The following is a 27,915-nucleotide window of genomic DNA, read 5'->3' as shown; positions in this document are numbered from 1 at the left end:
GAGAGACAGAGTCTGGCCTCAGCTCCGTAACCATCTACCTAATGTGAGCACAATACTGAGTGAAACAGTGAATTTCAATCCCTATCCCACCGACCCATGGCATTTGCTTCTGGTGCATGATCTACGGGGCAGGTCCCGATCGCCTGAGGGGAATCAGAGACAGGTTTTCCTGAATTAAATTTCTTCCTGAATGGCTTTTTTCACCTCTCCAAGGAAGTGACTTGGAATGTGGAGATGAGGGAGAAAGGGAAGAAGTCAGGAAGCTCACAGTACGTGAAGCAGACTTAATGGAACTAACTGGTCTTTTCCCAACATCAATTTCAAGTATAGAATCCTAGAATTACAGAATACTACAGTGCAGAAGGAGGCCATTCGGCCCATCAGGCCTACACCGACCACAATTGCGCCCAGGCCCTATCCTCATAACCCCATGTATTTACCCTAGCTAGTCCCCCGACACTAAGGGACAATTTAGCACGGCCAATCCACCTAACCAGCACATCTTTGGACGTGGGAGGAAACCTCCCTGTGGCAGACACGGGGAGAATGTGCAGACTCCACACAGAGTGACCCAAGCCGGGAATCGAACCTGGGTCCCTGGCGCTGTGAGGCAGCAGTGCTAACTACTGTGCCACCTTGCCGCCCAAGTATCAACATTAAAATCACAGTATCAGTCTCAGGTATTGTTAAAAATCCAAACTACAAATTATATCTCAAGGGTGAAATCTTTATTTATTAGCTAGGTTGTATTACAAAAACGTTCTGCTGTAAATGACCATTAAAAGGCTAATCATTTATGGTTTGAGCAGTTCCTGCAGGTACACAGAGTTCATCTGGTAAGCCTTTAGCCAATCAGAATGTCTCTTTGAGCTTCCATAGTAAGGATACCCAATGGTGGCATAGTAATGGCGCCAGGCGCGATAGTAAGCCTTCCAGTAATCAGCTGAACATTCAGCTTCTGCAGGCACTGCCTGGCTGCTTTCAGGGTAAGGGTGTGATGCATCCACGCTGCCTCCCTCCTGGTCACTGGGAGCTTTGGCCCTTCCAGCTGATCCAACCTTGGGATCACCCCTGGATCTTTTCCTGCTGCCCTGAGGCGAGCTTTTGAGAGAGGTGCCTTTAAGACCTACTCCTGTGTCTTTTTCAAGTGGCCTTTTGGAAGGCGAATTGGAGAAAGAATCAGAAGCCGCACGTCGGGCACGGGTTTGGAAAGCGGGAAGGCTTCTCCCACGCTGGCTGGGGAAGTCCTCTGGCACAGGGCTCGTGCCTTCCTCCCTCAGGCCTGCCTCGCGGACAGGTGCAACCACCGGCACTTCAGTCTCTGTAGATGATTCTCTGCTGCTAATCCTGCTTCGTGCTGAAGAGCTTGCGCTGGAATCACTGGAATCTTGCCTGTCCAACACAGATGGTTTAGCCCATTTTGAAGAAGTGTGCAAACACTTCATATCCCTCTTACTTAAAAACAGGCTACTGTTCTGTTCTCGGGACATCAACTCTCGGCTCTCTGAATCTTCGTCTTCGTTCAGCGATTTCTCCTTCAAGATCCCGGCGAAACCGGTCCAGCGCCGGACTATTTCCACCGGCTTCTCATTCCGTTCAATAAGGAAGCTCTCGTAATCTTCTACAATTTCCACAAAATTCAACGATCTCTTCCCACGCTTTGATCTTTTCTTAAACAGCGTCAAGGCTGGGATCTTTGGAAGTGATTCTTGCAGAGCCTTCCTGCTTTGAGACGTGATGGCCGTCTGTTCACTCGATGACTGGGGCCCATTGTAGGAGGTAGGGTCTTGGAGATTCAACTGAACTTTCAGTTTGATGTCACTGTCAGGTGCATAGCAGATACCGACGTCGGGCATCTTTCCAACATCTGCTCCGAGGAGTTCCTGGGGCTCTTTTTCTGTCGGCGCCTTTCTCAGTTTCTGAACTTTCTTCCCACTGGGTTTGACGGGAGGCAGTGACGGTGGCTCCGAGCCCGTGTTCTCCTGCTTCACAGCAACTGGAGGTTCGGCTTCAGTAGGCGTTGAAGCTGCCACAAGCAATGAATCCTTAGCCTCTTGTACCTGGATGACATCTACATCCCAATCAACAGGCTCTTCCAGTAACCCTGGTGGAATTGGATCTATTTTAAGAGAAAAAAAAAGTGAAGCACTGGCAACAAAGACATTATATTCTCCTCAGACTTACATCCTCTTGACCTATCTATGGATAGTATGAATAGGCATGGCAAAGGCGCAGACTTATCAACTTCAGCCTGAAACATGAAAGGATGTGATGGCACTAGAGGGGGTACAGAGGAGGTGCACCAAGATGTTGCCTGGGATGGAGCATTTGAGCTATAAGGAAAGACTGGATAGGCTTGGATTGTTTTCTTTAGAGCAGAGAAGGCCGAGGGGAGACATGATTGAGGTGTATAAGATTACGAGGGATATGGACAGGGCGAGTAGGGAGCAGCTGTTCCCCTTGGGTTGAGGGGTCAATCATGAGGGGGGCATAGTTTTAGGATAAGGGGCAGGAGATTCAGAGGGAAGTTGAGAAAAGGAAATACACTCAGAGGGTGGTGGGAATCTGGAATGCGCTGCCTGGGAAGGTAGTGGAGGCCGGAAACCTTACAACCTTTTTAAAAAAATATATTTCGATGAGCACTTGAAATATCATAACATTCAAGGATATGGGGCGGCACGGTAGCACAGTGGTTAGCACTGCTGCTTCACAGCTCCAGGGACCCGGGTTCGATTCCCGGCTCGGGTCACTGTCTGTGTGGAGTTTGCACATTCTCCTCGTGTCTGCGTGGGTTTCCTCCGGGTGCTCCGGTTTCCTCCCACAGTCCAAAGATGTGCAGGTTAGGTTGATTGGCCAGGTTAAAAATTGCCCCTTAAGAGTCCTGAGATGTGTAGGTTAGAGGGATTAGCGGGTAAATATGTGGGGGGTAGGGCCTGGGTGGGATTGTGGTCGGTGCAGACTCGATGGGCCGAATGGCCTCCTTCTGCACTGTAGGGTTTCTATGATTTCTATGATGATTTCTATATGGGACAAGTGCAGGAAAATGGGATTAGCGCGACTTTAGTGATAATTGTCAGTGCAGACTTGATGGGCCGAAGGGCCTTTTCTGCACTCTGACTCAATGACACGCAAACATTTTCCAACCAACGGAATAATCAAAGACCATCTGACCAGTCGCTACTTAATAATTAGGCTGAGAGATATTAAAGGAGGACAAATAAAATACAGTCGATAATTTATTCTAAAAATAGACTTTGTAACGGTTAAGTGCCTACTTACAACGTAGTGCTAGTTAGAAATAATTCAGAAGATTGCACATTGAATTAAATTCACCATCACCACCCACCAGGTAAACTGAGCAGGTGAAGATTGCATCGCTGGGCAATTAGCTCCAACTCATTCTCCTCTTCTCCACGACAACAATACGTCACAGCCAAGCCTTGAGTGCCTGAATATCAAAGAAAAATTAGGATGTGCATTTTTTTTCCCCTCTCAAGTTTCCAAAGTACTAATTAATTAGATCTTAACAAAATTGCAAATGTTCCCATACTGGTTTTCTCATCTGCTTTCCTAAAGGCATCAAGTGCAGGCGGCACGGTAGCACAGTGGTTAGCGCTGCTGCCTCACAGCTACCAGGGACCCAGGTTCAATTCCAGCCTCGGATCACTGTCTGTGTGGAGTCTGGACGTTCTCCCCGTGTCTGCGTGGGTTTCCTCGGGGCACCCCGGTTTCCTCCCACAGTCTAAAGATGCCATGCTAAATTGACCCTAGTATCAGGGGATTAGCAGGGTAATTATGTGGGGTTACGGAAATAGGGCCTGGGTGGGATTGTGGTCGGTGAAGACTCGACGGGCCAAATGGCCTCCTTCTGCGCTGCAGGGATTCTATGACTATTGTTAGCAAACGATTCCAGTAACTACTCCCCTGTACAGTTAGACGTCTCACAACGCCAGGTTAAAGTCCAACAGGTTTATTTGGTAGCGCGAGCTTCCGGAGCGTTGCCCCTTCATCAGGTGAATGAAGAATCCTCCCTTGTATTAAGAGGTTCTTTCTTTATTCATTCAAGGTTATTTTACTGCAAAAGGACGCATAGCCAAGCTCAACGATGCCCACAGTGCATAATCTCTGAAGGCAGCTTTGCAGCGAGACAGGCAGAAAATGCTTTATAGCAGTTCCCCTACCCGAAGCACTTTGCAGTTAATGGATCATTTCTGAAGTGCAGTCAGTTATGTAGATTAACATTAGCAGCTAAAGGTGCACAAGGCCCCATAAACAGTTGGGAGTTGGAACGATCAATTTATTTGGTTTTGGCGTTATCTGCAGGATAATTGCTGGCCAGGGCACCAGGAGAACTCCTTTGCTGTCAGGAGATATGCTCCTTCCATTTGAACAGGGAAATGGGACCCTGGTTTAACACCTCATCTAAAAGACATGATGTGGAGATGCCAGCATTGGACTGGGGTGGGCACAGTAAGTAGTCTCACAACACCAGGTTAAAGTCCAACAGGTTTATTTGGTAACGCAAGCTTTCGGAGCGCCGCTCCTTCATCAGGTGAGTGACTCACCTGATGAAGGAGCAGCGCTCTGAAAGCTCGTGCTACCAAATAAACCTGTTGGACTTTAACCTGGTGTTGTGAGACTACTTACTGCATCTGAAAGACAATCGTACATTCCCTCAGTACTGAACTGGACCTAGACCATGTCCTCAAACCTTGAGAGTTGGACTTGAACCCGAACCCCAGCAATGCTACAGACTCCGGCTGGGAAAGTCAATATCCGCAGACCAGAAGAGATCAGGAAAGTTATTGCCTGCACATTGACCTAAAGTAACATACACAGTTACAGCAATAACTCAAGATCCATGTGTGGCCAACCCTACAAACCCAGGCATATTCAGTTCAGCATCATTGATTCAATATCCTCAACTAGATTACTGTTTTGATAAAAGTACATTCAACCCATCTTCCATAATGCCCATTCTCACCAACTAGGTACCATTGCAACTAAAAAGGAGAATGCCTATTCTCAAGATTCCTCCAAACTAGTCGTTCGCAAACATAAATCAGACATACCAGCAGGACCCTAAAAAGAGAATGTTCCCTCTGTTAGTTCCCAGTATAGGTGATAGGAATTTTCAAAGTAAAAGGACCTAAAGCTACATTTCAGAGTTTAATCTTCAACATAAAGAGCAAGGCCGGAATTTTATCACCTCGCCAGCCCCGGAATTCTCCGCTGGCCTCGGGTGGGATTTTACAAGCCTCGCCAGAGCGAGGTCGTAAAATCCCGCCCAATGTAAAAACATCTACAGTACCATTCTAAATAAATGCCCATTCCCATCAACGCAACGTCAGAATGCCACAGCACATTTTCAGTACGTGAGGATGAAAGGAATAAAAGGATATATGGATACAGAAATGAGGGAAGGAGGCTCGTGTGGAGAGTAGCCACCACCGGTTGTGCCAAATGGCCCATTCAGGGTGATAAGTTCCATGTAATTCATACCAAAGCGGCCAGCTCTTCCAATTCGATGCATGTATGTCTCCCAGTCCTGGGGCACATCAAGGTTAACAACCAGATTCACTTTCTCCGCATCAATTCCTCTGGAAGTCTGAAAAGAGACGATACACACTACTGTGAGAAAAACATGCACTTTAAATCCATATATATCATACACTTCCACAGCCACAGCCCAGTGGAGCACTGCCCAAGCCTTTTCATTTATGTGGAATACTGCTTAGAATCGCAAGGGGAGGGTGGATGATGATGACAACAACGCAGGTATGTTCAACACTGTTCTGGCTACTTGCCCACACATCAATTTTCCAATACCAGTCACTGGACTGTGAATTTGCACAATAGTTCATTGTTCAGTTCCCTAACAGGAGACGATGGAAACCAGTTGCAGCATCTCTGCCCCCTGCCTCAGAGGGTGTGACTTACAGTTAAAGTTAACTTAAAGTTTATTTATTAGTGTCACAAGTTGGTTTACATTAACACCGCAATGAAGTTACTGTGAAAATCCCCTAGTTGCCACACTCCGGCACCTGTTCGGGTACACTGAGGGAGAATTTAGCACGGACAATGCACCTAATCAGCACATCTTTTGGACTGTGGGAGGAAACCGCAGCACCCGGAGGAAAGCCACGCAGACATGGGGAGAACATGCAGACTCCGCGCACACACAGTGACCCAAGCCGGGAATCGAACACGGGTCCCTGGTGCTGTGAGGCAGCAGTGCTAACCACTGTGCCACTCCGACCCCGATAGAATTGGAAACCATCCAAGTGGTTTCTGCAGTTCAAAGAGCACAATGTTTTATTAAATATAAAACAGAAGATTGACTCATTACAATGAAAACTACAAAGGAAGCTGAATTATGGATACACTTCTCCATTAAATTCAACATTATAGAATTAATCAAAGACTCGTCATAAGCTGGTGTGGGACAGTACGCATCAGAAGACATTGGTCCAACAAGTTAGGGAATAGTGGGTGCACTCCGTCACTGCGAATTCCAGAGTTTAGCATCCCTGATGCTTACTAACGCTAGAAGTTCTCTTTGTTCTTTTTTGATAGGATGTGGACATTATTGGAAAGGCCAGCACTTGTCGCTCATCCCTAATTGCCCTTGAACTGAGTGACTTGCTCGGCCATTTCAGAGGACTGCCAAGAGTCAACCACATTGCTTTAGATCTGGAGTGTAGGCCAGACAAGGCCTACATTGCCTTCCCTAAAGGGCATTAGTGAACCAGACGGACTTTTACAACAATCAATCAATGACAGTTTCATGGTCACCATTACTGAGACAAGCTTTTCTTTTTCAAATTCCAGATTTATTAATTGAGTTGAAATTCCACCAGCTGCCATGGAGGGGATTTAAACGCATGTCCCCACAGCATTAGCCTAGGCCTTTGGTTTACTGGCCCAGTGATACTTTATGCCACTGCTGCCCCACAACGTCAACGTAAAGGTCCCCTAATTTGACAGGAAAGAGTGTTCAAGATGGTGGAGGTTCAAATGGGAGGGAAATGAGTTAAAAGCTTAATTAGGAATACATGTGGAGTGTTATTTTCTAAATGGTAACATACTGTAGGGGTGATAAAACCTTTAAAAATTATGAAAGGGTTTCATAGGGTAGATGTAAAGCCACATTTCCAATTGTGGGTTTGGACAGCGAGTTGAGAAGTAGGGGCTGTAAACTAGATCGTTACTAATAAATCCAAGAGGAAATTCAGGAGAAACATTTCTTTTTATCCAGAGGTGTTAGAATGTGGAAATTGTTACCATAGGGAGTGGTTGAAGCCAATACAAAGAACAAAGAACAGTACAGCACAGGAAACAGGCCTTCGGCCCTCCAAGCCTGTGCCGCTCCTTTGTCCAACTAGACCAATCGTTTGTATCCCTCCATTCCCAGGCTGCTCATGTGACTATCCAGGTAAGTCTTAAACGATGTCAGCGTGCCTGCCTCCACCACCCTACTTGGCAGATACTGCAGATACATTTGAGAAGCCAGGTAAGTACATGATGAGTAAAAGGGACGGGATGGGAGGAGGTCAAGGGTGGAACATAAACACCAACATGGATCAGTTGGGTTGAATAGCTGGTTTTTGTGCTGCAAGTGCGAGGTAAAGTCAGAGAGTAAGTTTCCAGCCAAAGCGGCTCATCAGAAAGAACCAGAAAGAGACAACTTGCATTTCTACCAGACTTCCTCCAATAAATTCTATTCTGCTATTACTGTGGTTCTGAATAAATGCTGTAGCCATCTTGAGTATTGCAACTTCCCACATCATCAATGTGATTAATGTCTAGTTCATTTCTGCTGGCGCTGGGTGAGAGAGCAAGCTGGCCGGGACAAGGAGAGAGTACCCTGTTCTTGATATAGTGCCATGGGATTTTTAACACCCAGTGGATCAGGTAGAAATGGCTTTTGCTTACTGGGCATCTCCAGCAATGCAATGAGTCAAAGCTACCTGTGACCAACAGTAGTGGGGCTGAAGCCACAATCCTTGTACTATAGGGTGCCTACAATTCAGCCAAGCTAGCAAACGGCACTGAGGCTAATCATCTTCAGCTACAATTCCAGAGACAAAAAATGGAAACGTGGAGAACACCGGTAGGTGGGACTGATCAATTAAAAGGGGACAGGTTTGTTTAGATCCAGCTGCTCTTAAAGAATCAATGAAATTTCCTCGGGATCTACAAGGGCATCATTGTTGCTGCCAAAGTTACAGCGAGAGATCAGGAGAAGCTCCACAGAACACTTAACCTCAGTGTCATAAATATTGCAATAACCAGGAGGTACCACTAGATGATCTCTGGGAGCACTATAAACACTTATCCAGCGGGACAAGTCAGATGTGCAATACAATTTACAGTTTCTTTCCCCCGCAGGAAATAGTTGACAGATTCAGACTCCAAATAAAAGATCGTCCCTGGCCCTGAACAGTGGCAGTTTGCTAAATCCACAATACCCAGGCTCCTTCTGGGTATAAATCATTATCAAGTTATTCTTGGGTGCTCAACTTGTGAACAAACTGGTTTCAAATAAGAAATAAAAACAATTATTGCACTGTGCTGGTCTGTAATGACTCATTTAGTGCTACAAATTCATCTGCTCTTTCAGGTAACTCCTGACAGAAGATGAGCAGAGATGTTGACCCCATGTGCTGAGCAATACTTAATATCCTCAGTGTGATCTGGTCATTACCACATTGCTGCTTGTGGAATCTTGCTGTGCACAAATTGGCAGCAACATTTCCTACATCATGTCACTACTTTTGTTAAATAATTAAAAATCATTTTGATCTCTGTGGTACAGTAATAAAGCATAAACCTCAGATTAATAAGCAACGAGGGGGGACAAGGAGAAGGAATCTTTTTCATACAAAGATTACATTGCGCATTACAACAGGCGGTTGAATAAAATAAAAATCAAATGAATTCAAGGTAAACACTTGAAGGACAAACGTCAGGCACTGCAATTAAATACGCAAGAAAATGGGATCCAAGTGGACAGCTGATACAGAACATACAAGTACAGACTGATGTGCTTAAACTAGCTCAATCTGTGCTTAAATTGTTATGGCCAATCGACAGGAGATTGCAATCAATGACGAGTAAGGAAGCCACACGATAGCTCCCCTTTGTCTAATGTGACGCACACACTTTCCCCATAGGAGCACAATTCACTTACTGAAGCTCAGAGGATCAAGCCCCCACACCCTCTGCCCCAATAGCCTCTCTCAAATGTGCACAAAGCTACTGAAGGATTGTAAATTGAGTCGAGCACTGCATCTACCCCTCACCCCCCCTTCATGAGTCTAGCTGAAGGTTGATCAGATGTCTTGGAAAACTCACCAGGTCAGTGGAAATGAGGATGCGACATTTGAACTGTTTCAGTTTAGACATGGCTTCAAGTCGCTGGTTCTGGTTCATGCTGCCTAAAGAGGAAAAACACAACTGAAAAAGGAAAGTAGCAACATACTGCAGGCTAGAAACATCAACCTGGATTCATGAATCACATTTTATCAATATATTTCCTTTTGCAATGCTGAGAGAGGATAGGGTTGCTTATACAATCAGTATTCTTGTGCCCGTTTGAGAACTGATTATCAAACTTTTTAAAGTCTTAAATACTTAAACGCCAGGTTCTTAGCAAATTAAAAATAATTTCATTCAAAATGTATCTATTAGTGTCCTTACGCCCAGAGAATCAGCATCATTTTTGGCACCTCCTCAAAGACCTTCAAATAGGTGGAATAAGAGGAACTCTCAATGGTGATTAGTTCATGTTGGAGGGGTGGCCAGATACGTGGCTGGGGATGACTTCCAGCGCAATATTTTTCAATCTAATACAAAATATCATGGAGACTCGATTTTTTTAAGTTTATTGATTAGTGTCACAAGTAGGCTTACATTAACAGCGCACTTAAGTTACTGTGAAAATCCCCTAGTCACCCCACTCCGGCGCCTGTTCGGGTACACTGAGGGAGAATTTACCATGGCCAATTCATCTAACATGCACATCTTTGGATTGTGGGAGGAAACCAGAGCACCCGGAGGAAACCCAGGCAGACACGGGGAGAACGTGCAGCCTCCAGACAGATAGTGGGAATCGAACCCGGGTCCTTGGTGCTGTGAGACAGGAGTGCTGACCACTGTGCCACCATGTCGCCCCACGGGCTTCAGGTCCCAATATGCAATGTTTGGAACAGTTGTACAACAGAAGCACAGAACATCACTCACCTGAAATGCAGACTGCAGGAAGTCCTTTTGAAGTGAGAATGTCTGCTAGACGCTGGGCTCTGTTACAGAACAAAAGGCACTAAATTTACTGAGTGACATTTTAAAAGTTTCATCTAAGCTTTTCTGAAATTAAACAGAAGGTTTATTGATAATTTAGTATCTTTCAGAATAAAGAGAATGATGAAAAAAGGCTACAATATTCATCTGCCTGTTTACACTGGATCTGACTTCCAATCAGACACAAGAGATATTATCGCTTCTCCCCACACAGTTAATGAACAAAGAACAAAGAAAATTACAGCACAGGAACAGGCCCTTCGGCCCTCCAAGCCTGCACCGACCATGCTGCCCGACTTAACTAAAACCCCCTACCCTTCCGGGGATCATATCCCTCTATTTCCATCCTATGTATGTATTTGTCAAAACGCCCCTTAAAAGCCACTACCATATCCGCTTCCACTACCTCCCCTGGCAGCGGGTTCCAGGCATCCACCACCCTCTGTGTAAATATCTGCCTCGTACATCTCCTTTAAATCTTGCCCCTCGCACCTTAAACCTATGGCCCCTAGTAATCGACTCTTCCACCCTGGGAAAAAGCTTCTGACTATCCACTCTGTTCATGCCTCTCATAATCTTGTAGACTTCTATCAGGTCACCCCTCAACCTCCGTCGTTCCAGTGAGAGCAAACCAAGGTTCTCCAACCTCTCTTCATAACTAATGCCCTCCATACCAGGCAACATCCTGGTAAATCTTTTCTGTACCCTCTCCAAAGCCTCCACATCTTTCTGATAGTGTGGCGACCAGAATTGAACACTATATTCCAAGTGCGGCTTAACTAAGGTTCTATAAAGCTGCAACATGACTTGCCAATTTTTAAACTCAACGTCCCGGCCGATGAAGGCAAGCATGCCGCATGCCTTCTTGACTACCTTCTCCATGTGTGTTGCCACTTTCAGTGACCTGCGTACCTGTACACCCAGATCCATCTACCTATCAATACTCGTAAGGATTCTGGCATTTACTTTTTATTTCCTATCCTTATTAGACCTTCCAAAGTGCATTACCTCACATTTGTCCAGATTAAACACCATCTGCCATCTCTCTGCCCAAGTCTCCAACCGATCTATATCCTGCTGTATCCTCTGATGGTCCTCATCACTATCCGCAAATCAACCAACCTTTGTGTCGTCCGCAAACTTACTAATCAAACCAGTTACATTTTCCTCCAAATCATTCATATATATTACAAACAGCAAAGGTCCCAGCACTGATCCCCGAGGAACACCACTTGTCCCAACCCTCCATTAATTTACTCAGGTGTCTTGAGAGAAGAAAAACAACAACTGAGAATCACGAGGAGATGACTTAGGCAGTGCTGCCCAGACAAGGAGGCTCAAGTCAAAACATAATTCGACACCGATAAGATCGATATGCATCACTTTCATAGAATCCCTACAGTGCAGAAAAGGCCATTCGGCCCATTGAGTCTGCACCGACTCTCTGATAGAGTATCTTACCCAGGCCCTCTCCCCCACTCTATCCCCATAACCCCTCATTTCCCATGGCTAATCCATCAAACCTACACGTCTTGGGGCGCTAACAGACAGTTTACCATGGCCAATCCACCTAACCTGCACATCGTTGGTCTGTGGGAGGAAACTGGAGCATCAGATGAAACCCAAGCAGACACAGGGAGAATGTGCAAACTCCACACTGACAGTGACCTGAATTGAACCTGGGTCCCTGGCGCTATGAGGCAGCAGCGCTAGCCACTGTGCCACCCGAGCTTCCCATGAACGCAAAGCCAGAAACTCATCACATAAAAGAAACCACTGCCCCGCCCCGGATACAAATCAGCAGCATGTCACTGAAGTCCGTCACTGCACTTTACCCCATTACTTACAACCATGATCATTCACACCAGCCACTGCTGGCAGTGATGTTGGAGATCCACTCTGTCCGTTTCTTGCATAATTACTATTTTGAGAAGGTCGCCTGACGCAAAATTATTTCAGCAACTCAACACAATGCTTCCCTGTGCTCTGCTTTCCTGGGGTCAGGGATGTCAAGGATTAGATATACCAAGCAGGCTGTGTCAGCATGGAGGGAAGAAAGAAGCTCAATTGTGCTCCTTAGAGAAGGTCAAGAGAGGATTTAAGAGGTGGGCACAAAATCATGAGGGGTTTATAGACTAAATAAGAAAAAGTTTCCAGTTGCAGAGGGGTCAATAACCAGGCACGACAAAGTGAATGCCTTCACCCTATGTTGTCGTTCTATGAATCTACGATTCAACAGCAATGCCACTCTCAGCAGAATTTCGAATTAGTCCACTGTACCTGCTGTGAAGATTAGAGAAGACCAGGGCTTGGTTGAAGGGGATCTTGCTGAACAACTCCAGTAAGTGTTGCATCTTCTCCTCAAAGATCTTGTGTGGAAGTGGGTAGGAATTTACAACCTTATAGAACTGCTTCAGCCCTGTTAGATAGAAATAGCAGCCCGCATTTAAAGATAGTAACCGTCAGTATTTTGTCACATACAGTCACAAAGTTCAATGCGTCAACAGACTTAGAGCAGACAAATTGTGTTTCACATAGGGTCAGTCGATCCCATCCATCCGCCACAGGAGTGCAAAAATTTGTCACCAATGCTAACTGATAATTCTTTACATCTACTGCAATTTTCACCCTTCAAAACCATTAAACGGTGGAAGTTGAGGAAGACTCACCAATGAGTGCTGGATCAGTGGGATTCAGTCGCACAAAGCTGGGATCTCTCATATACCTCGTTAAGTGATGGGCCAGTGACTCTGGGTATGTGGCAGACAAGGCCACCATCTGCTTATTTGACGGCAGCGAGGAATAAATCCAGCTGCAAAGAAACAGAAAAGCAAAATCATTAGGATCTTTCCTTGGGACAGACGAACAGATGTGGATGCCTCAGACAATTCAAGACTGGATGAGAAAGAGAAAGGCTTTCAGCAAGTCCAAAGGGAGCAATTCAGCTGTGGCTCCATTGGAATATAGGAAATGCAAGAGGGAACATAAGGTAATTAGAAGAGCAAAAAGGGGGCAAGAAAAAGGACTCGCGATCAGGATTAGGGAGAATCCTAAGATATTTCATAAATGTATTGAAGAGATTAACCAGGGAAAGAGGAGGGCCCATTAGGCATCAAGGGGACAATATGTGTGTGATGCAGCAGGATATTGGAAGGGTCTTAAATGAATACTTCTCTTCGATCTTCATTCTGGAAAAGGAGAACATAGGTATGAATTCAGGAAAAGGGACTGTGAGGAACTTGCACAGTTTGACAAAGTTTATGAGCTTGCGCACGAACTGTGGGAGAGACCTCATCCGAAGTGAGATTCAGCCAGAGTGAGGGTGGGACTATCAGGAATTTGGAGCGGAGTGGGACTTTGGTGCAGAGGGGAAGGAGGTTCTTTCTGTGTTTTCACCTAACTTTTAAATCCTAGGAGTGGACTTGCCCTGCTGCAGTAGCAGAGGACACAATGGTAAGTAATGGATTTGATTTATTATGGTCACATGTATTAACATATAGTGAAAAGTATTGTTTCTTGGATAAGGTCGGGTAAGTACTTAATACTTCTATCAATTTGGTTCGGGGCAAGGGAGTGCAGCTTCTGATTGGTGAGTGCTGGTCAGGTGCTAGTTTTTGTTAACCCATTCAGTTAGTACAGGCTAATTGTGTCTCAGTCTAAAGGTTTACTACAGTTAGTTCATCTTCTGGTTAGTACAGGGTAGTGCAGGTAGTAAGTAAAGGGGCCTATTTGTTAGAAAGTAATAACTGTAATTTTTGGGTAACTAATTAAATTTAACTTGTAATTTAACAGCCAACAGAGGGTCTGTCATGTCAGTTGGTGGGGTTCTGCGTTCCACTGGCAAGATGTGCAAAACTTCCAAAGTGGGGCATAGTACAAACCAAGAAATAACGAGCGCTTGTGAGAAGAGCACAATGGTAATCATGGTGATTTTAATATGCATATTGACTGGATTAATCAACTTGGCAAGTGCAGCCTCGGAGGAGATTTCATAGAGTGTACGAGGGATTGTTTCTCAGAGCGATATGTTATGGAGCCAACCAGGGAGCAGGCTAGATTTAATGTTATGTAATGAAAGGTTAATAGTCTTTCCGTTAAGGATCCTCTTGGAAAGAGTGATCACAGCATGCTAGAATTTCAGAGTCAGATTGCACGAGAGAAGACAAGAGTGCTATACTGGAGTTTTAACGTTGGGAAGAGGTAATTATACAGGCCTGAGGAAAGAGTTGGCCAAAGTATACCGGGCACAAATAATTGAGGGCAGGACAGTTGAGGAACAATGGCGGATGTTCAGGGAGATATTAAATACCTCTCAATTGAAGTGTATGCCTGAGGGGAAGAGGAATTGGAAAAGGAAGAAAAACATTCCATGGGTAGACAAGGAAGTCAAAGGAGTTTCGTAAAAGCAAAAACTAGGGATACCAAACTGCAAAAGCTAGTGACAAGCTGGAGGATTGGGAGAACTTTAAGGTTCAGCAAAAGGTTACTAAAAATAGAATCAAAACAGCTAAGATGAACTACGAACGGAAACGAGCAGAAAACATAAACACAGATACCAAAAGCTTCCACAAGTTTATAAAGAGGAAGAGGATAGCGAAGTAAATGTTGGCCCTTTCAAGGACAATACTGGTGAGGTATAAATGGGGAACACAGAGGTGGCTGTCACACTGAACCAATATTTTGCCTCACAGTGGAGAATAATGAACATTTTCCAAAAACTGCAATTAATACAGAGGAACTTGGTGCAATGTATTACCACCAGGGAGAAGGCATTGAATAAACTAATGGGATTAAAGGCAGATAAGTCTCCGGACCTGATGCCCTGCATCATAGGGCACTAAAGGAGGTGGCAGCAGAGAAAGTGGATGCATTGGTCATATTTCAAAATTCCTTGGATTCTGGAAAGATGCCGGTGGATTGGAAACACGTTAATGTGGCGCCCCATTCGAAAAGGGAGAGAGGCAAAAAGTAGGAAACTATAGGCCGGTTAGCTGTGGTGGGGAAATTACTGGAATCAATCATTGAGGAGGAGGTGACTGAACATTTGGAAAGAGTTCAATCAACCATTGTCAGCACGGTTTTATGAAGGGAAAGTCATGCTTGACAAACCTGCTCGAATTCTTTGAGGACAAAACCAGCAAGGTGGATAATGGGGAACCTGTGGATGTGGTATATCTAGACTTCCAGAAGGTGTTTGACAAGGTGCCGCGTAAAAGATTGATCTAGAAGGTGAGATTGCAGGCAATTGAGGGCAGAGTATTAGATGGGATTGAGGATTCATTGACTGACAGAAAGCAACGAGTTGGGATAAATGAGTCCTTCCCTGGCTGGCAAACTGTAACTAGCAGAGTGCCGCAGGGATCAATACTCAGACATCAACTGTTTATAATCTATATAAATTATCTGAAAGCAGGGACAGAGTATAACATAGCAAAATTTGTGGACAATACTAAAATAAGTGGGAAAGCAGGCAATGAAGAGGAGATAAAGGTTTTATAGACGATACATATAGGCTATGAGAATGGGCCAAAATTTGGCAGATGGAGTTTAATGTGGATAAGTGAGGTTATCTATTTTGGCCGAAAAAAATAGAAAGGCAAATTATCTGAATGGAAAGCAGATTTAAAATGAGCCTGCGCAGAGGGATCTGGGCGTCTTGGTTCATGAATCGCAGAAAGTCGGTATGCAGGCGCAGCATGTAGTAAAAAAGGCAAATAGAATGTGCGCATTTATTGTAAAGGGACTGGAGTTTAAAAGCAGAGAAGTGTTGTTGCGATTGTATAGAGTGTTGGTGAGACCACATCTGGAATATTGTGTCCAGTTCTGGTCTCCTTATCTGAGGAAGGATGTGGTGGCATCGGAGGCAGTTCAGAGGAGGTTCACCAGATTGATTCCGGGGATGAAAGGGTTGGCGTATGAGGAGAGATTAAACAGCTTGGGCTTATACTCGATAGTTTAGAAGGACGAGAAGGGATGTGATCAAGGTATATAAATACTAAAGGGGATTGATAAAGTAAAAGGAGAAGACTTTGGTCAGAGTTACTTTCTCCCCTTCTCACAGTGGTCACAAATGTGTTTGGAAATTCCCTTTAATTATTTTGCACTTGATAAACAAAGAACAAAGAACAGTACAGCACAGGAAACAGGCCCTTCGGCCCTCCAAGCCTGTGCTGCTCCTTGGTCCAACTAGACCACACTTTTTAAGACAAAGAAACACTCAGAACTTGAAAGTGTTAAACTATCCTGTTTCATTTTGGTGCTGTGTCCCAGTAGCACAACATGAAGGCGGGAGAATGGGGATGAGAATCATATCAGCCACAATTGAATGGCGAAGTGGACTGGATGGGCCAAATGGCCTAATTCTGCTCTTATATCTTATGGTCTTATGGGTGTAGTAACAAAGGTGATGACATCGGTGACAATGCAGTAATTCCATTTATAATGGCTAGATTCCCACAGTTTAAAAATCTGTCATTTGTGTCAAATAAATTGCTTTGGGCCCTCAACGGCAAAAACCGCTTCAAGAGGAATATTTCAAACATCACGATTTGGAAATGTTCACTCACTTGATCTGCTCCTGGAAGCTGCCCTCCTCCAGCAACTTATCCGCTTCATCTAGTACGAAGAGTCGTATACTGGCCGTTGGGAGAAAGCCGATCTCAATCAGCTGCTTAATGCGACCTGGATAGAGGGAAGCCATTCACTCCAATAAGAAAGTAGTCGCTCTTAATTGCAACATGCACAATGAGGCAATACATTTTTATAAACAGTTTCACATTATGCAGATGGTCGCTCACTGAATCACATTAAGCACGATTGATAAATTCTTGCCAGCCGATGGGACATGGAGCCGAGAGGCTGGTAAATGGAGCTGGACCACAGATCAGTCACAACCTCACTGAGTAGCGCAACAGGTTTGAGAGGCTAAATGGCCTATCCCTGTTCCTATCCCCATGAGCACTAAAACATGCAATTTGTGCAGGCAGAGCACCTACAAAATAACTCACAGCTACTGTAGAAGTAGTCAGAAGCTTGAGTCAAGTCCCACTTGAGGATAGAATGCAGATTGATATTCCAATGCAGTACCGAGGGAATGCAACACCGTGGAGGTGCCATCTTTCGCATGAGAAGTTAAACCGAAGGTCCGTATGCTCTCAGAGGCGTATAGAAAACATCCCACAGAACCAGAAGAACCATAGAAAAGTTACGGTGCAACAAGAGGCCGTTCAGCCCATCATATCTGTGTCGGCCAAAAATGAAACTAGCCGCCTATTTTAATCCCATTTTCCAGCACCTCGTCCCCAGCTTTGCAGGTTACAGCGCTTCAGATGAAGATTCAGGTACCTTTTAAATGAGCTGTGTTTCAACCTCAACCGAGGCAGTGAATTCCAAGCCCCCACCAGCCTCTGGGTGGAAGAGTTTTTCCTCATGCCCCCTCTAAGGAACGGTTGAGGACTCTGGGTCTGTACTCGTTGGAGTTTAGAAGGATGAGGGGGGATTTTATTGAAACTTACAGGATACTGCGAGGCCTGGATAGAGTGGATGTGGAGAGGATGTTTCCACTAGTAGGAAAAACTAGAACCAGAGGGTACAATCTCAGGCTAAAGGGACGATCCTTTAAAACAGAGGAGGAATTTCTTCAGCCAGAGAGTGGTGAATCTGTGGAACTCTTTGCCACAGAAGGCTGTGGAGGCCAGGTCATTGAGAGTCTTTAAGACAGAGATAGATAGGTTCTTGATTAATAAGGGGATCAGAGGTTATGGGGAAAAGGCAAAAGAATGGGGATGAGAAAAAAATCAGCCATGATTGAATGGTGGAGCAGAGTTGATGGGCCGAGTGGCCTAATTCTGCTCCTATATCTTATGGTCTTCTACCAATCACCTTAAATCTATGCCCCCTGGTAACTGACCCCTCAGCTAGGGAAAACTAATCTTTCCTGTCTACCCTGTCGAGGTCCCTCAGTTTTGAACACTTCAATTAGGTGAAGCGGAGGCCCTGGCGTTGTGATATTGTCACTAGAATCCCACCACGGCAGATGGTGAAATCTGAAATCATTAACAATCTAGAATTAAGAATCTACTGATGACCATGAAACCATTGTCGATTGTTGGAAAAACCCATCTGGTTCACTAATGTCCTTTAGGGAAGGAAATCTGCCGTCCTTACCTGGTCTTTTTTTAAAATTCATTCGAGAGAATGCTGGCCAGCATTTACTGCCCATCCCTAGTTGCCCTTGAGAAGGTGGTGGTGAGCTGCCGCCTTGAATCGCTGCAGTCCATGTGCTGTGGGTTAACCCACAATGCCATTACTAAGGAAATTCCGGGATTTTGACCCAGTGACTGCGAAGGAACGGTGATATATTTCCAAGTCAGGACGGCGAGTGGCTTGGAGGGGAACTTGCAGGTGGTGGTGTTCCCCATGTATCTGCTGCCCTTTCCCTTCCAGATGGAAATGGTCGCGGATTTGGAAGATGCTGTTTAAGGATCTTTGGTGAATTGTTGCTTGTAGATAGTACACACTGCTGCTACTGAGCGTCGGTGGTGGAAGAATTGAATGTTTGTGGATGTGGTGACAATCAAGTGGGCTGCTGGGTCCTGGATGGTGTCAAGCTTCTTGAGTATTGTTGCCTGGATGGGTGCAGCTAGCACCCATCCAGGCAAGTAGGAAGCATTCCATCACACTCCAGGTGGTGGATAGGCTTTGGGGAGTCAGGAGGTGAGTCAGGAGGCCTCTGACCTGCTCTTATAGCCACTGTGTTTATGTGGCGAGTCCAGTTCAGTTTCTGGTCAATGGTAACCCCAAGGATGTTGACAGTGGGGGATTCAGTGATGTTACACCATCACATGACCTACATGTGACTCCAGATCCACAGCAATGTGGTTGACCCCAAAATACCCTCTGTAGCTGAATAACTCAGTTCAAGGGCATTAGGTATGGACAATAAATGGTGGTCTAGCCAAAGGCGCGCACATCCTGTGAATGAGTAAAAAAGCCACTCCTTAGAACCTCTGTTCCAAGGAAAACAAGCCTAGCTTATCTAATCTCTCATAGCTGCATTTTTCAAGCCCCAGCACCATGTCCTTCCTGTAATGTGCACAAAACTATACACAAAACAGTAACTGTAGCCTAACCAGCAATTTATAAAATTACATCCCTGCTTTCGTATTCAATACCTTGCCCAATAAGCTTGTTTACCCACCTGGCTTGCCAGCTGCAAGGTCCTGAGGGCATTCACTCCAAAGTCTCTCACTTCCTCAACATCTCTCAATAGCTTCCCTTGAGTATTCCCTTGCTTTGTTTGTCCTCCCCAAATGCATAACCTCACACTTTTCTGGACTGAATTCCATTTTCCATTTCACTGCCCACTCAACCAAACCACTATCATTCTGGAGTCGATAGCTATCGGGGGGGGCGGGGGGAAGAGAGAAAAATGAAGACAGACAAGAAATAAATAAAAGGTAGAGAACAGTAAAAAATTAAATAAAACAGAATGAAAACAAAGGGGTTGAGGTATACATACAACAAACAGGAAGGGCCTCAACATTAAGCCCTATGTACCACCACCGGAAACCATTTTCCATTCACAAAAAACATCCAACAAATACCCTATGTATCCAACCTGCCACCTTCCCCTGTATCCCATGAGATCTCACTTTGCTGACCAGCCTACCACATCAAATGCTTTACAGAAATCTCATCACACTATTTCGAACAGCAACAGGGGGAGGTTTTCTGCTGTCCTGGTCAATATTTATCCCACCATCATGTGCTGTTTAACCTTTCTGGGCTGAAAGTAGCTATACCGTTTCCAACCTTACAACAGTGACTACACTTCAAAAATGCCTCACTGGTTGTAAAGCACTTTAGCACATCCTGAGGTCCTGAAAAGTGCTGTATTTGTCTGATTATCTCAGCACAGAGTAGAAGATGGTCTAAGTCTCAGTACCAGACAGTGCATTGCCCTGTTGAACAGGATTGCCCTGTTGAACATCAGATGAGTTTTGTTTTTCAAAAATGTCAAACTTGTTTCTTTCCAAATACTGTTTACTTCAAAACTTCTCAGCCTCCAAGAATCATAAGATGCTATCCATCCAAGTTCGGCACAACTTGAGGGGCCGAAGGGCCTGTTTTGTGCTGTAGTTTTCTATGTTTCTATGTCTGTTTCTATCCATCTCTTATAAATTTTAATTTTCGCATCTGCGCTGATGGATCTTTTTTTAAAATATTTTTAAAGTTTATTTATTAGTGTCACAAGTAGGCTTACATTAACGCTGCAATGACGTTACTGTGAAAATCCCCTAGTCGCCACACTCCAGCATCCGTTCGGGTACACTGAGGGAGAATTTACCATGGTCAATGCACCCTAACCAGCACGTCTTTCGGACTGTGGGAGGAAACCGGAGCACCCGGAGGAAACCCACGCATAGACGGGGAGAACGTGCAGACTCCACACAGACAGTGACCCAAGCCGGGAATCGAACCTGGGTCCCTGGAGCTGTGAGGCAGCAGTGCTAACCACTGTGCCAGATTATGGTAGTATTTTGTAAATAAAGCTGTGTATGTATTTGTGCGTGCGGCATCCATGATTACTTAAACAGGGGAAGGCTACTCCAGACAGCTTGTTTATGAGAACTGAGAGATAAAAGGGTAAAGGTATTTTAAAGCATGAGAGGTCATGCGGAGATTGGATTTAAAATTTGCATAGTAACGTAAGTAGGGACTTGACTTTTCAGCTGCTGAATTTCAATGCGGAGATCAGAAGTGACAAGGAACTTTTACAACTTAAAGGTTTTATAGGTAGACAGGGGAAAGGATATTGAATTGTTTGAGCTGAAAGTAGAGACAAAAAAGGAAAACATGAAAGACTTTATATTTCGGAGAAGTTGAATTCAAAGAGGTTGCTTGATGACAATGGAATCTGAGATTAAAGGAAAATAATATATTTAATAAGGACATTTAGCTGAGTTGTGGGGGAGACCAGAGATTACCACGGGGAAAAGGTGTGTAAGTTTTAAATTTGAAACAGCCACCGAGTTTCAAGCCAGCAAAGTCTTTCTTTTTCAGAAAGCAGTTTATTTCTGAACCTTCATTTTGGAATTCTACATCTGAATGGAAGCGTTTGAGGAGTTGTGTGGTATGCCTTTATCAAAGGAACAACAATTTTTTTTGCTTTAGATAATATTGCTGGATTTTGAGAGTTGAAATCCGTAAGCGATTTGTTATCAAGGCGGCAATTTACTTGTGTGTTTTGACCAAGTGGGATTTTGGATGGGGGGCGGGGGGAAGGGAGCTGTTCTGCAAGACTGTTTTAACCATGTAACTTTAATCTCGTGCGCTTAAGGTTTTTTTTCCCCAATGAAAGTTTTAATTTTTAAAATGTAACGGTGTTACTGGAAGTGTATGCTTTTGGGGTCAGTAGCTCTTCATCCTCATTTCCAAAATACAATACAATAGAAAGATATACAATCAGTAAGACTGGTTTCCCATTGGGATCTGGCTTGCTCAAAAAATAACGTCTGTGGTGGTTGTAACACATTGGTGTTTTTAAGTCACTATACGGCCTCATCGCTCCCTATCTCCAATCTCCTCCATGATATCTCTTCTCTAATTCTGGCCTCTGCAGCATCCCCTATTGCTCCACTATTGGCGGTCATGCTTTCAGCTGCCAAGATCCTAAGCTCCGCAATTCCTTCACTCATCCTCTCCACTTCTTCCCTCCTCCTTAAAAGCCACCACCTTGTGACCCAGTGTCAATATCATTTGCTAGTGTTCGGTGATGTGCCTTGGGAAGGTTTTCTACTTTAAAAAACACTGCAAGCAAAAGCTGCTGTTTTGTTCTAGGATCCATTTACCTGGAGACCCAACCGCAATGTGGCATTTTCTCAGGCGCACTTTGTCCAGGCTCAGTGGGGTCCCTCCGATGAAGGCGTGACATTCCAGGGCCTCCATTTTGATGCCAATTGCTGTAATGACAGAGTGGATCTGTACAGCGATTTCCCTGGTCGGTGCCAGAACGAGAACCTGCAAGCAACAGAAAAGCAGGGCCGTCAACGTAAGTATAAGTTAAGTATATCATGAACAGAAAAATATCATAGTGGTAAAGCAATCAAATGGTGGCTGGAGTTGCAAGGTCAAGAAAAATAGGTAGAAAGATGGGGAGTAAGGTTCCAACGTAGCCTGAACACAATGTACGACTTGTTTGAAAATAGAGCAAGCATGCAATGTGAGAGGTGCTGTTCAGCTGAGACATTAAGCTAAGGTTGCCTATGCCTTCTCAGATTGACGTATAAAGAACTCAAGGCACTGCTGTGAAAACCAGGGGCTTCCCTCCCAGCCATCCTAGTCGATATCCTTAACCAGCCGACACTAGGGCAGACTGTGTCCATTGCCGCATTGCTGCTTGTAGGATCATGCGGTGCACAGACTGACTACCAAGCTTTTCTGTATTTTAACAGTGGCTAGTCTCGAAAAAATATTTCATTGGCTGTAAAGCACTTCGGGACATCCTGGAGTCATGAAAGGCACTATGGGGGCGGCACGGCGACGCAGTGGTTGAGCTCTGCTGCCTCACAGCGCCAGGGACCCGGGTTCAATTTCTGGCTTGGGTCGCTGTCTATGTGGAGTTTGTCCCCGTGTCTGCGTGGGTTTCCTCCGGGTGCTCCAGTTTCCTCCCACAGTCTGAAAGACGTGCTGGTTCGGTGCATTGACCCAAACAGGCGCCATAGTGTGGCGACTAGGGAAATTTCACAGTAACTTCATTGCAGTGTTACTGTTAGCCTTACTTGTGACTAATAAATAAACTTTTAACTTTACCTTAAACACAGGTTCTCACTTTCTCATAAATACTTGTGTTGTGACCAAACATTGCCTTGGGTCTGTGTCCAATTATGTCCCATTTATTCAAACTTTTAAAACTAGGGAAAAGGAGGTGAAATTTGTACTGAAATATATACTGCCCTGTTTTCAACAGTGTTTGGAAGCCCAAATGCCCCAATAATGCACAAATTGCTTGGCACAATACCACACCAGTCTCAATGTTTCTCCATGATTACTTACACACATTGAAGGTGAAGTTAACAATAGTTCAGAATATTCTCTGCAATTTTCACATGAAGGCTAACCTGCGTTGCTGGATTCTCCAGGATGAGGGAGTCCAATGCAATTGTGGCGAATACACATGTTTTTCCCGTTCCAGATTTGGCTTGCACGATCAGATCTGAAAGGGAGATAGCACTCTGTAAATAAAAACCACTCGCGCTGTATTCATCCAATTTTAGAGCTTAAGATGTGACCCATCAGTTATGGTCTGTGCTGTCACGAAGAAAATTCAGAATATTGGTACCTACCAAGTATTGCAATCAAACTCATTAGCTCTATGTAGCACAATATCCTTGGTTATTTTAAATCGCTCTCACCACTGCCACCAATGACAGCCCAGTAATCACCACCACTTCACTCTTAATTGCCCCTTTCAAAATAATGCACGTTTGAAAAGAGAAAATTAATTATCTTGCTGCAAATCTTTCAGGGAGCAACTAGAAATTACACAAGCATGTCTCACTCAAGTCCAGTGGTAGACACGAGGAAGCTCCAGCAACATTAACTGGATCACTGCTCTGTGTGGAGAAACTGAGCAAAGTTTCTCATGCAGATATTTCAGTTATCAATTGCCCATTGGAATTATTTTCAATGCTTATCAATATCTCGGCACTGGAATGCGCCGATGTCTATTTTGATCCAAGTCCCCCCCACCCACCCCACCCAGTTGTACTGCAGTAACTCATCATCACATCACCAGCTCCCAAATTCTGCATCTTCCAAAAGAACAAAGGCAGCAGGAACATGAGAGCATCACCTTGTCACACTAATCACACTCAAACACATGTCCGATTTTGATCAGTAATGAAGGAACTCCCCATTCTAACAGCGGAGGGGAACTCACTCGCCACAGACTGCAGCAGTTCAAGAACAGCCAACATCACCCTCACAAGGTGGGCAATTCCCGAACCAGTCTCCCCCTTCCTCCCTTACAGTCTGCCTTACTTTTTTGTTTCATTCGTTCAAGGGATGTGGGCATGGCTGGCTGGGCCAGCATTTATAGAACATAGAACAGTACAGCACAGAACAGGCCCTTCGGCCCACGATGTTGTGCCGAGCTTTATCTGAAACCAAGATCAAGCTATCCCACTCCCTATCATCCTGGTGTGCTCCATGTGCCTATCCAATAACCGCTTAAATGTTCCTAAAGTGTCTGACTCCACTATTACTGCAGGCAGTCCATTCCACACCCCAACCACTCTCTGCGTAAAGAACCTACCTCTGATATCCTTCCTATATCTCCCACCATGAACCCTATAGTTATGCCCCCTTGTAATAGCTCCATCCACCCGAGGAAATAGTCTTTGAACGTTCACTCTATCTATCCCCTTCATCATTTTATAAACCTCTATTAAGTCTCCCCTCAGCCTCCTCCGCTCCAGAGAGAACAGCCCTAGCTCCCTCAACCTTTCCTCATAAGACCTACCCTCCAAACTAGGCAGCATCCTGGTAAATCTCCTCTGCACTCTTTCCAGCGCTTCCACATCCTTCTTATAGTGAGGTGACCAGAACTGCACACAATATTCCAAATGTGGTCTCACCAAGGTCCTGTACAGTTGCAGCATAACCCCACGGCTCTTAAACTCCAACCCTCTGTTAATAAAAGCTAACACACTATAGGTCTTCTTCACAGCTCTATCCACTTGAGTGGCAACCTTTAGAGATCTGTGGATATGGACCCCAAGATCTCTCTGTTCCTCCACAGTCTTCAGAACCCTACCTTTGACCCTGTAATCCACATTTAAATTAGTCCTACCAAAATGAATCACCTCACATTTATCAGGGTTAAACTCCATTTGCCATTTTTCAGCCCAGCTTTGCATCCTATCTATGTCTCTTTGCAGCCTACAACAGCCCTCCACCTCATCCACTACTCCACCAATCTTGGTGTCATCAGCAAATTTACTGATCCACCCTTCAGCCCCCTCCTCTAAGTCATTAATAAAAATCACAAAGAGCAGAGGACCAAGCACTGATCCCTGTGGCACTCCGCTAGCAACCTGCCTCCAGTCCGAAAATTTTCCATCCACCACTTCGATCAGATAGCCAGTTACCTATCCAATTGGCCAACTTTCCCTCTATCCCACACCTCCTTACTTTCATCATAAGCCGCCCATGGGGGACCTTATCAAATGCCTTACTAAAATCCATGTATATGACATCAACTGCCCTACCTTCATCAACACACTTAGTTACCTCCTCAAAAAATTCAATCAAATTTGTGAGGCACGACTTGCCCTTCACGAATCCGTGCTGACTATCCCGGATTAATCCGCATCTTTCTAAATGGTCGTAAATCCCTTCCCTAAGGACCTTTTCCATCAATTTACCAACCACCGAAGTAAGACTAACCGGTCTATAATTACCAGGGTCATTTCTATTCCCTTTCTTAAACAGAGGAACAACATTCGCCACTCTCCAGTCCTCTGGCACCATCCCCGTGGACAGTGACAATTTTATTTAAGAGTCAACCACATTGCTGTGGGTCTGGAGTCACAAAGTTTATTTATTAGTCATAAGTAACACGTGCATTAACACTGCAATGAAGTTACTGTGAAATTCCCCTAGTCGCCACACTCTGGCAGCTGTTTGGTTCAATACACCTAACCATCACATCATTCAGACTGCCGGAAGAAAGCAGAGCACCCGGAGGAAATCCATGCAGACACGGGGAGAGCGTGCAAACTCCGCACAGGCAGTGATCCAAGCTGGGAATCGAACCCAGGTCCCTGGTGGCTGTGAGGCAGTAATGCTAACAACTGTGCCACCTATGCCACATGTAGGCCAGACCAGGTTATGACGGCAGATTTCCTTTCCTACTGGACATTTGTAAACCAGTTGGGTTTTTTTTCGACAATCGACAATGGTTTCATCATTAAACTTTTAATTCCAGATTTTTTTTACTGGGTTCAAATTTCACCATCTGCCTTGCCGAGATTTGAACCCAGCTCCTCATGACCCTGGGTCTCTGGATTACGACCCCTTGCTCCGCTCTGTCAGCATCCATCCTCCCTTTCCCCAATACCACGCACCTTTCCACGAGCCTCAATCCCTGAATATCAGCATCCCCATCCTATAGACCCCTATCCTCACCGTACCTACCCCAACCACATACCCTCCCCAACCACATACCCTCCAAACCCCTATACTACCCCCTCCAAATATTCCCTCCACCCTGTTCTCCTCCTCTGCCCTTTCTCCCTCCCCATCCCACCCCCTCCCCCACCCCCACCCCCTCCCCCACCCCACCCCCACCCCCCCCCACCCCACCCCCACCCCCCCCCACCCCCACCCCCTCCCCACCCCCACCCCACCCCCACCCCCTCCCCCACCCCCACTCCTCCACCCCACCCCCACTCCTCCACCCCACCCCCACTCCTCCACCCCACCCCCACTCCTCCACCCCACCCCACCCCCACTCCTCCACCCCACCCCACCCCCACTCCTCCACCCCACCCCACCCCCACTCCTCCACCCCACCCCACCCCCACTCCTCCACCCCACCCCACCCCCACTCCTCCACCCCACCCCACCCCCACTCCTCCACCCCACCCCACCCCACCCCCACTCCTCCACCCCACCCCACCCCACCCCCACTCCTCCACCCCACCCCACCCCACCCCACCCCCACTCCTCCACCCCACCCCCACTCCTCCACCCCACCCCCACTCCTCACCGAGTCCGCACCGCCCCAGCGGGATGGCCTTCAGTTGGATGGGGGAGGGTCTCTCGAATCCGGCCTCTCTCAGCCCTTGCAGCACCGGCTGCGTCAGGAGCAAGGCGCCGAAGTCGAGCTGCTCGGGCCCGGCCTGCAGCACATCCTCGGTGCGGGGCCGCTGCTCGATGCAGTGACCGGGACGCCGACCTCTCAGCGCCATCTTGTCCCAGCCTGAGACAGAGCGCCCGGCTCCGCCCACTCAGATAGCTCCGCCCACTCTGGGGGATCGCCCCGCCCACTCCGAGATAGCTCCGCCTCACTGACTGATAGACCCGCCCCCACGGATAGAGCCCCGCCCACCGGCCGCTCAGGACCGTCTCGTCCCGGGCTCCGTCTCGTCCCGGGCTGAGGCAGAGCCGTGCCTGGCTCCGCCCACTGACTGATAGCCCCGCCCCTGTAGCCGAGCCCCGCCCCTGGGAATAGCCCCACCCACTGCATAGCCCCACCTACTGGAGCCCGCCCCGCCCACTAATTGATAGCCCCGCCCACTGGGGGGGTAGCCATGTCCCGGGTAAAGACTCCTCTTGATCTGATTTGATTTATTATTGTCACATGTATTAACATACAGTGAAAAGTATTGTTTCTTGCGTGCTATACAAAGCATACCGTTCATAGAGTACACAGGGGAGAAGTTAAAGTTTATTAATGTCACGAGTAGACTTACATTGACACTGCAATGAAGTTACTGTGAAAATCCCCGCGTTGCCACACTCCGGCGCCTGTTTGGATACACTGAGGGCGAATTTAGCACGGCCAATGCACCCTAACCAGCACGTCTTTCAGACTGTCGGAGGCAA

General features: G+C 45.9%; 1 protein-coding gene across 1 annotated transcript; it reads right to left on the bottom strand.

Moving 5' to 3' along the window:
• Nucleotides 1-707: 707 nt before the first annotated feature.
• Nucleotides 708-27,360, bottom strand: ddx20 (DEAD (Asp-Glu-Ala-Asp) box polypeptide 20). Its single transcript, XM_078242008.1, has 11 exons — nt 27,077-27,360; nt 23,424-23,518; nt 22,155-22,323; nt 16,869-16,983; nt 12,972-13,114; nt 12,583-12,721; nt 10,246-10,304; nt 9,358-9,440; nt 5,503-5,608; nt 3,347-3,448; nt 708-2,119 (listed from the first exon to the last, which is right to left on the bottom strand). The coding sequence occupies exons 1-11, from the start codon at nt 27,276-27,278 to the stop codon at nt 795-797; spliced, it is 2,538 nt and encodes an 845-aa protein (XP_078098134.1). The 5' UTR covers nt 27,279-27,360; the 3' UTR covers nt 708-794.
• Between the last annotated feature and the right edge of the window lie 555 nt (nt 27,361-27,915).

This window comes from Mustelus asterias, chromosome 25 (genome assembly GCF_964213995.1).
Source record: "Mustelus asterias chromosome 25, sMusAst1.hap1.1, whole genome shotgun sequence".
In the NCBI taxonomy this organism is placed as follows: domain Eukaryota; kingdom Metazoa; phylum Chordata; class Chondrichthyes; order Carcharhiniformes; family Triakidae; genus Mustelus; species Mustelus asterias.
Note: the sequence above shows the minus strand (reverse complement) of the source record. Positions and strands in the feature narration are given on the sequence as shown.